We start from the raw sequence: 10,668 nt of genomic DNA on the forward strand, positions 1-10,668 counted from the left end.
ATATTTTATTACAATTTTCTAAACTATAGTGAATAATGTGAGAAATGCTGAAGGTGTCTGAATAAATTTTGGTTTGACTCTTGTGATTATCAATTTATTCTGACACAGTTTAACTCTTGAGTTCTTGTCATATTTTATTATTATTTTATAAACTATAGCAAATTAACTATGAGAATATGAGAAATGTTAAAGATGTCTGAATAAATTTTGGCTTGATCTTAACACAGGTTCCTAGTCTTATTGTATATAACTAAATGCAGGTTATTCTTAAAAGACAAATATAACAACTTGCTCTGTCTCGTTTTATAGGAAAAAACTATTATTGAAATCCGCCGAGAGCTGAATGCATGAAGACAACCATTTGAGAGTCTGTCCAAATAACGAATGACGGAAAACGTTTGATGTCTTTGATAGCCACACTGAAACCACCATGCAATCACGTTCTCTCAAACCACTTATTTAACAATACGGAAGTGGCACTTTATTCTTTCTTAAGATGACGGAAAACCTGTACGAGACGAATCAGTTTGCCAACCACACCAATGGGACTTATTTGTTCCAGCACAGCCCAAGCGCATTGGGTGGACCTCACTATGGTGTACCAAACGTGAGCTCGATCCAATCATCTCCAATATCTCCTCGACTCAACCACGAGCAGCTAACATCTCCTGCCACTCCTGGACATGAACTTTCTCCAATGCTTGAGATGCCAAACAGTGGCGGGTCTTGGGAATATAATCAATTTGAAAGGACATCATCATGGGGATCATCTCACGAAGAACTGCCTGAAACCTCTCGAATCTATCCATTTAACATCACGCCCCAAAACAACTCATCACTGAATTGCAAAGACAACGGCAGTGCTTCTCATCATCAAAGGCTGGACTCATTCTCAAAAGCCTTTCCTGTGAAAAACACTCAACTTCTGTTTGGCGACAGCAACAGGACAGATGATAAGCATGCAGAAAATCACATCTCAGGAGTTTTGCACTTACCTCAAAATCTTCCAGAAGGATCCGATAGACAGGCTTTGGAGTCTCCAGTTTTTAACTCGATGGTCATTCAAGGTCAATGCGAACAGGTTGGGTTTCATCAATCGGAAAGCCAAAACCCACTCCACGGCCTTTACCAAAACCACCAACAGTTTCATTATGGATACCAACAACACAAACAGAAACTGAACAACATGGAGCAGGTAAACAGGAGTCTCCAAAAGCCACAGAGCTCTTGGCATGGCTATCAAAGTCAGTCGATGTCATACCCGATGTCTTTGAATCAACAACAACGAGGGATGTTTGCACATAAAACTCATCTGGACTCATCTCATCACGAACCTCTTCAATCTCCAACCTACGACCACCGTCAAGATTTCAAAGTCCTGGAGCAGCAGATCTTCCATTACCAAGAACAACAACATCTCCGTTCGCTTTCCCAACCTGGCAATCCATACCTCATGCAAGAACACATGCAATCGATCCCTGCAAAGCAAAACAACGTGTTTAGCGACGCTCGTCACTCAGCGCCCAACACACCCGTCTTCTCGAGTCCAAAAGAAGATCAATCTAGTTTCAACTTTCCTCACCGAAGTGAAGACCTCTGCAGTCTGCTTTACCAAAACCAAAGCTCAGGAGTCTGTAAAACTCTTCCACAGATGACTAATAGAGGGGACATATTTCACCATCTCACCGCACATGCGCCTCAATGGTCACAGGTACTGTGTTTTTCATTTTTTAGTTCATTATAGAGTAATTTGCACTTAAGTTAAAAGTTTCTCATAAATGCTTTGCAGGCACAGTCACCAGATATTCAAGATGAGGCCATTTCACCACATTTCAGGTTAGACTCTAACCCTACTTCTGTCCATTTAGACAAGTCAAACTTATTTGTGTTTGTATGTTAGAAAACCATGATGTTAATGTTTATAATACCAGTATATTAATTTTTTATAATCACATTTAGCAGATTAGAGCTGGGTGATAACATAGTTTACATTTTGCGACAATTATAAACAATCAAGCCGTTCATATTTGCTACATACAGTATACACCTCATTTTTTGCATGTTTTATGTTGCTGACTTATGTTAAACTGTTTTAAATATAGTTTTTTTCCACATCAATCTACACTCCATGCACCATAATGATAAAGCAAAAGCTGTATAATTCAATGCAAACCTGCAATAATTAAATATGTTAAATAATACAAATATCCTTATATGTATTTAATCCCATTTTATTAACCAATGTCTTTGCTGCCGACCTTCGATGAGCCAATTCATCCATACTAATAAGCAAAAAATTCTTCTGCCATCTACTTTAAAGATGTGAATAAACTTTTCTGTAAGCCTGAGGCTTTTGGTTTAAAAAGGCTTTTACATTTGCCAAAAATAGAGCTTTTAAAAAAAAAACAAAAAAAAAAACAAGCAAGCCCCGCCCAGATTTTAAAATAACACAAAAGTAACGTAACTCATTACTTTCCATAAAAAAGTAACTAAGTAATGTAATTAGATACTTTTTTAGGGAGTAACTCAGTATTGTAATGCATTACTCCCCAACACTGTGCATAAGTATTCATACCCTTATAGCTGAAATTTAGCTCAGGAGCATTCATATTGCTCGTAGATGTTACTACATTTTGAGTGAATTTAACCTGTGCCACAACTTTCACAACATCATAAATTTATAAAAAAATAAATAAAATAAAAATCTGAAATAAGCACATTGCATAAGTATTCATACCTGTAACTCAGTACTTAGCTGAAGCACCTATACAGCCTCAAGTCTTTTTGGGTATGATGCAACAAGATTTGCACATCTGCATTTGGCAATTATCTGCCATTCTTCACCTCACCTCTTCAACCCTCAAGCTCTGTCAACTTGGATGGGGTCTGGCAGACATGTTCAGGTTTCTCCAGAAATGTTTGATTGGGTTCAAGCCAAGGCTCTGGCTGGGCCACTCAAGGACATTCACAGAGCTGTCTAAAAGCCACTTTTGCTTTGTGATTAGGTTCATTGTCCTGCTGAACTTTCTGGTGAATTTTCTGCCGAGAGGTTCTGAATGCTCTAGGAAGTCATGGTTGTTTCAAACTTCTTCCATTAAGGATAACAGAGACTACATGCTTCTGTGAACCTTTAATGCAGCAGGTTTCTTTCTGAACTCTTTTCTAGATGTGTGGCTTGATGCAATCCTGTCTCTGAGCTCTACAGGCAGTTTTTCTTTTTACCTCAGGGCTTGGTTTTTGCTCTGATATGCATTATCAGATCTTTCAAATCAAACCCACGTTCAAATCAAACCCATTCAATTGAATTTGCCACAGATTAACTTCACTCAAAGTGTAGTAACATCTACAAAAAATATGAGCTAAATTTCAACTGTCCCAAATAAAGGTATGAATACTTATGCAATGGAATCATTCAGGTTTTTTATTTTTAATAAATTTGCACATATGTTAAAAACCTGCTTTCTGCTTTGCCATTGCGGTGTATGCAATGTAGATTGATGCTGAAAAAAAGTCATTTGAAGTAGTTTAACATAAGGCAGCAACATAAAATATGAAAAAAAATAAATTAAGGTGTATGAATACTTTCGCATGGCACTGTAGAATGTATAGCACTATGTAAGTATATAGTATGTATGCAAATAAATTTGGACATACTTATATATCCTACTTTATATAAAGAGCTGGGTGTTCAATGCTTACATATTGCAACAAAAAGTTGAATATAATATATGTGACCCTGGACCACAAAACCAGTCATAAGAGATTCATACATCATCTGAAAGCTGAATAAATAAGCTTTCCATTGATGTATGAAAGTATTTTTAGGATAGGACAAGATTTGTCTGAGATACAACTATTTGAAAATCTGGAATCTGTGGGTGCAAAAAAAAAAATCTAAATTTTGTTTTGATATATTTATGGTAGGAAATGTACTAAATATCTTTCACTAATCACTAACATAACTTTACTTAATATCTTAATGATTTTTGGCATAAAGTTAAAATTTATAATCTGTATTTTAGGCTTTAGCTACAAATATACCTGTGCTCCTTAAGAATTAAGCTTTTGTGGTCCAAGTAATTGTGGTAACACTTTATAATGCATTATAAAGGTTTATTAAAGGGTAAAATGCATTTTAATTATTCATAACATGCATTGTAATACATCATATCTTGTCATAAATAATTATAACCAAATTTTAAATGCATAGTGCAACAACTGAATTTATAATTTATAAATTATAATGTATTAACTGGGGTTACACTTGTTCATGTGATTGTACAACGCATTAAAAGCCATAATTAATGCATTAAAACTACTTTTATAATACATTATACATAAAGGCTTCAAGTAAAGTGTTACTGTAATTGCATAATTCATTAATAATTGATTAAGTCGACATCCAGTGATACTAAGAATTATGAATCCTGAGGTCTTGCTATTGAATTTTTAACAATTATTATATGGTCATGTGTAACATTGGATATTGCAGTATGTGTAAGAAAATACTACTTCAGGTTTTTTACTTTAAAATTTCACTAGTGTTATTTGCTGCTCTCTAATTTTTGTGAAGTTTACTAGCAGTTTTATGGATATACAGTATAATATAGTATGTGGATTTGGATTTCTGTAGAGCAGAACCTGGGTTGTCGAGAGAGGACGGATCCCACGCAAAGATGCGATGCACAGTTTGTCACAGAGAGTTCAAAAGTCTTCCGGCTCTGAACGGTCACATGCGCTCACATGGAGGACTGCGGACACAACCCACATCGCTCAAAATGGTAAGAACCAGAGTCATTTTGTTCATCAGTGAGATGGCTTGTGAAAAATCACTTGCTTCATACTTCTTTCTTTGTTGCAACAGAAAGACGGGCACATTCATCTGTCTGAGTCTGCTCAAACCAACCCCATCATCTTACCTGTGTCAGTACCTGTCAAGGACTACCCATCCAAACTCTCGCTCAGCCTTCTGTGCCACCAGAAAGCTGAGGAACAAAACAGTTTAATTAAGTCCGGTACACAGTCACCCCGGCCGTCTGTACGAAAACACCCTTCCTGTGTGAGTTTCTGGCATTCATATGATTTTTAACAGCCGTTTAAAAAAAAATTAAAAGCTTTAATATCGAGATCTGAAACATCACTTCAGCCATCTGAGAATTTATAGACTGCTGATGCTCAAAATTGTTTTTAAATGTACAACTTCATTCTTATGCCATTCCATTCTACTATTCCGTTACAAAAATTATAACTGTAAATTGATTTCTTCATGAAAAACAATGCAATGAGCTCTTGAATATATTCTGTCCAGCTTTCTTATAATAGAAGGTTCCTACACATTTTCCATTTCAAAATTACATATTTTTCCATACTTTATTTTATCAGACCATAGAGCATTATTTTCAGCTTTATATTTGGTATATAGTAGAGTCATCTGTACAGATACAGATACAGAGACCCTAAAATAAATAATTAAAAAACAAATAAATAAATTAAGACTTTTACATGCACACAAGAAAATTTTGTGCCCTTGAGAAACTATTTACATGTGCATAGGATGTTTTTGTATGCTGTAACCTTTTCTAGTTATATATATTTCCTTTGTGCATCACTGCCATCTTATTATGAATGAAACAAGAGCATGGATGCACATAAATTAAGGTACTTGCTCCAGTGTTGTTTTTGACAACCATCTTAGATTTAGTCTTAGTCTTAGTCTTTTGGACTAAAATGCTTCTTAGTTTTAGTCAAATTTTAGTCACTTCTATATGTGATAGTTTTAGTCCAATTTTAGTCGACGAAAAGTCAAAAAGGTTTTAGTCTAGTTTTAGTCAAAAAAAGGGAAAAAAGTAGTCTTTTAACAAATTAATGTAGGTCAGTAAGTATTTTGCTGTTGGGTAGTGTCACTTATAAGTTCTGAAAATAGCAGATCTATAGTTCAACACAATGTGAGCTTCCGGATCGACTATTTTCACCAATAATTACAATAATGAAGGAATGTTTTAGAACATAAAAGACAAACAAGGATGGAATGCTAAAACGGCTTGCCATACTAGTATAGCAAAGAGTATTTAATGCTAAAACGGCTTGCCATAGCGTCAGATACTTTTTAAGTTTTAATTGGCATGCACAATAAGCGGAAATGTCATGCATTTTAAATGTCTGACAGACCACCCACTAACATTTTCGTCTATTCTCGTCTCGTCAACGAAAACTCACACACGTCTCGTCATGTTTTAGTCATCAACGAGCCATTTCTATCTCGTCATCGTCTCGTTATCGTCATGAAAAAAAGTGGCGTCAACGAAATGATTTCGTCATCGTCATCGTTGACGAAAACAACACTGACTTGCTCAAAATTTGGCTTTTCTTATGGTAGTACCTCTAATATCAAGGCCTAATGTCCAACTTAACAAACCTTCTGTGGCAGTGGAGAAACCATGACACAAAGTGGGCTGATGGCATGAAATATGCCAAAGTCAAGGGTCTATAAAAAAGACTGATACTGTAAATTAAAAAAAAGTGTTTAAAATGTGGCTTTCGTTAGGGCAGTATGCCATATTTCAAGGTCTTTGGTCTCTTTAACGCCCAGTTTGTGACGGCCAAGAAACCACACCGCGAAAATGGGCTGATGGCACAATGATAATGCTAAGTTTATTGGTTTCTTGTGTGCACATAAAAGTTTGTATATTTTTTACTTTTGCAAAGGTCCTTGAGGTTCTGTATTATGGTGTTAGAAATATAGTGAGAAGAAACCCAAAATGCTTATAACCTGCATTTTGCATACTGAAAAAGTGCACCGTGAATTCATTCAATTGTATTTGACAATCACTAAACAGCTGTCATGAAACCTCACTTCATGTACAATAATATAATTGAATTAAATACTTAATTTTGTATTACAAAAAAACAAATAGGGTCAAAAGTCTGGAAAATACTTGAATCAAATTCCATACATTTCCAAACCCTGTAGGCACCATAAAATGCATAAATGAAAGAAAAATGCTGAAATTAAAGGGATATCAAAATGATATTCATATCAAAATGAATTTGACTACTGCCTCCAATTCAATTTGTCGTATACTGAAAAATGGCATAACTAGATTGCTAATCCTGATTTCTTTGCTTTGAGTTAATGTAAACCTCTAAAATGTGCAGTGAACCAATCAAACACTCAATAATGATTTTTAACGTTGACAACTGAAACTGCACGCTTTGCACAAGGTTTAATTGTCTCTTTGCAAAGAGCTTGATTGACAGGCGATCTGACCAATCATAATGACAAATCCACCCTTATGTCTGACAAACAAATCAGACAGGAGAGTAGATTAACATTGATGGACTTAAACTTGAAAAATGCTGTGTACTGACATCTTTTCACGGCTGAAACAAAATACATTCTGATTTTCATTCATGCTTAATTCAGTAAATCTTAAAAGACGATCGGTTCGGTCTTTTGAACTGAGGCAATACAGTGATCTGTCACGACACAAAAAGAGGCACAAAATGTTATTTATTGCTTGAATTTCTTCATTTCTAGATTTGAAAGCTGAGACCTTGTTTCATACCAGAAGTAACTTGCTTTGTCTTGTCTATCGGCGTGTTGTCAGTTTCCTCTTTGCTCTGTAATGTTTTTTCACTGCGCGAGAAGAAGGTCAACTGACCCTTTGCAAAAAACCGCCCTCGTTAGTTACTGTTGCTATGTCCAACAAACAATGGTGCTCTCACACTACACATCACGTTTTCACACAGTGATAAACACATTGCGGAGCAAAAAGGAAAATGACAACACGCCAATAGACAAGACAGAGCAGGTTACTTCTGGTATGAAACAAGGTCTCAGCATTAAAATGTTGTAATTTTTTTAAGAAATTCAAACAATAAATACCGTTTTGTGGCTTTTTAATGTGTCGTGAGGGATCGCTGTATTGCCTGGTTAAATCAATCTTTACTTATTTACATGAATAAACATGAAAGAACATCAGAACTTATTTAAACTGTGGAAAGACGTCAATATCTCATAATTCTAAGAAAAACTGTCAGAATTGCGAGATATAAACTTGCAATTGCTAAGAAAATGTGAGAATTGCGAAATACAAACAAGCAATTCAGAGACAAAAAGTCAAAATTGCCTGTTTATATCTCACAAGTATGACTTCATTTATCACAATTGCGAGTTTATATCTCACAATTCTGAGAAAAAAGTCAGAATTGCTAGATATAAACTTGCAATTGCTAAAGTAGTGAGAATAAGCAATCCAGAGGAAAAAGTCAGAATTGCAAGTTTATATTCCACAATTCTGACTTCATTTCTCAGAATTGCAAGTTTATATCTTTGAATTGCGGAAGTGAGAATTGCGGAATACAAACAAACAATTCTGAGGAAAAAGTCAAAATTGCCTGTTTATTTCTCACAATTCTGAGAAAAGAAGTGAGAATTTCGAGATATAAACTTGCAATTGCTAAAAAAAAAAAAAAAAAGGGAATTGTGAAATACAAATAAGCAATTCAAAAAAAAAAAAAAAGTCAAAATTGCTTTATAAAAAAGTTTATATCCCGCAATTACGACTTTGTAACTCGAAACTGAGCTTATATCATGCAGTTCTCAAAATTGCCTGTTTATATCTCACAATTCTGACTTCATTTCTCACAGTTGCGAGTTTATATCTCAGAATTCTGAGAAAAAAGTCAGAATATAAACATGCAATTGCTAAAGAAGTGAGAATCGCAAAATACTAATAAGCAATTCAGGGGAAAAGTTTAAATTCCACAATTCTGACTTCATAACTTGCAATTGAGTTTGAATAACACAATTCTGAGAAAAAAAGTCAAAATTGGCTGTTTATATCTCACAATTATGACTTCATTTCTCACAATTGCAAGTTTATATCTTTGGATTGCGGAAGTGAGAATTGCAGAATACAAACAAGCAATTCTGAGGAAAAAAGTCAAAATCGCCTGTTTATTTCACACAATTCTGAGAAAAGAAGTGAGAATTGCAAGATATAAACTTGCAATTGATTAAAAAAAAAGTCAAAATTGAGACACTTCAGGCAAAAACGCTGTCTTCATGCACACATTTTTTTTTCTGAATTATGACAAAATGAGATATCCAAAAAAATCCCCTCTGTAAAACAATACTCTAATATGTCAAAAAATAATCAAGAATTTTGAAACTGACCTCATCCAGTGTTTAGATTTTTTTTACTAGAAATGTACGCAAATTAGCGCATATTTTATTAAATAATGACTCATTTGCATATTTAAACCCTAACATTTTGAAAACTTGGAATACTAATTTTTTTTTGCAATAATCAATGCAATCAATCAACTGAGTAAGTAAGGTGATAACTATTAGTTATTTTTTTACTCTATTCACCTGCAGCGTCTCACCTTAAATCATGTAAATCCGACAGATTTTAATGTTAACTAAAGCACACTTCCTACATAACCCATTCTAGATAAAGAGATCCGTCTCGGATGGAGAATGTGCACCAAAGCAGGTGAAAAAGAGGTACCGCCACTGTCTGGTCCCATTGATGATTCCTCCACCCAGCGCCGGTCAGGAGTCCAGAGGCGCCGTGCTCTTCCGCAGTCAGCTGAGGACACCGAGCAGCATTGGAGACGACGTGCCGTACACGCCTCCACCCATGCTCAGCCCCGTACGCCCGGGATCAGGCCTCTTCAGTGCCATCAGTGGAAGAGCAACAGGCAGGAGCAGCAGGGTTGAATCTGTTGTAGACGGGGCTGGTTAGTCTCTCTTAATGAGATAGTTCACCCAAAAATGAAAATTTGATGTTTATCTGCTTACCCCCAGGGCATCTGAGATGTACGTGACTTTGTTTCTTCAGTAGAACACGAACGAAGATTTTTAACTCAAACGTTGCAGTCTGTTAGTCATATAATGGCAGTGGATGGGCACCAAACCTTTGAAAGTAAAAAAAACATGCACAGACAAATCCAAATTACACTCTGCAGCTCGTGACGATACATTGATGTCCTAAGACACGAAAGGATCGTTTTTTGCGAGAAACTGAACAGTATTTATATCATTTTTCACCTTTGATACACAGCCATGTCCAACTGTCCCTCTGGCGTAGTATATGCAAACGGCGGAAGCGATCTGTCGCGTGTATACGGCGCTCATTGTTTACACAGTGCACAGAGATTGTGGGTATAGTGGCTTTTCAAAATGGTAATGACTTGCGCTTATCCTGATTGTTCCGATTTAAAGCTAAAAGATTACGTTTGCTTGTGCGAACTCATCCGGGACTGTTGAATGTTCACCGATTCCCAACTTCACATTTTTCGCCTTCCGGCGTTTGCGTATACTCAGGACAGTTGGACATTGCTGTGAATCAGTGGCAAATAGTGATATAAATACTGTTCAGTTTCTCACAAAAAATTATCGTTTCGTGTCTTAGGACATCAGTGTATCGTCACGAGCCGCAGAGTGTAATTTGGATTTGTCTGTGCATGTTTTTTTTTCTTTCAAAGGTTTGGTGCCCATTCACTGCATTATATGACTAACAGACTTCAACAGTTTGAGTTAAAGGATTAGTTCACTTTCAAAACAAAAATGTACAGATAATGTACTCACCCCTTTGTCATCCAAGATGTTCATGTCTTTCTTTCTTCAGTCGTAAAGAAATTATGTTTTTTGGAGGAAAA

General features: G+C 35.7%; 1 protein-coding gene across 1 annotated transcript in view; it reads left to right on the top strand.

The window, feature by feature from the left end:
• The first annotated feature begins 336 nt into the window (after positions 1-336).
• Positions 337-10,668, top strand: part of LOC141296258 (transcriptional-regulating factor 1) — a 22,035-nt gene continuing 11,703 nt past the window's right edge. Inside the window, exons 1-5 of the mRNA XM_073827525.1 lie at positions 337-1,711; positions 1,790-1,836; positions 4,634-4,781; positions 4,865-5,059; positions 9,459-9,747. Of these exons, the coding sequence (XP_073683626.1) occupies positions 497-1,711; positions 1,790-1,836; positions 4,634-4,781; positions 4,865-5,059; positions 9,459-9,747 (1,894 nt within the window). The 5' untranslated portion in view covers positions 337-496. The remainder of the gene's footprint in view (positions 1,712-1,789; positions 1,837-4,633; positions 4,782-4,864; positions 5,060-9,458; positions 9,748-10,668) is intronic.

The sequence above is a fragment of the Garra rufa genome, chromosome 21 (genome assembly GCF_049309525.1).
Source record: "Garra rufa chromosome 21, GarRuf1.0, whole genome shotgun sequence".
Classification (NCBI taxonomy): Eukaryota; Metazoa; Chordata; class Actinopteri; order Cypriniformes; family Cyprinidae; genus Garra; species Garra rufa.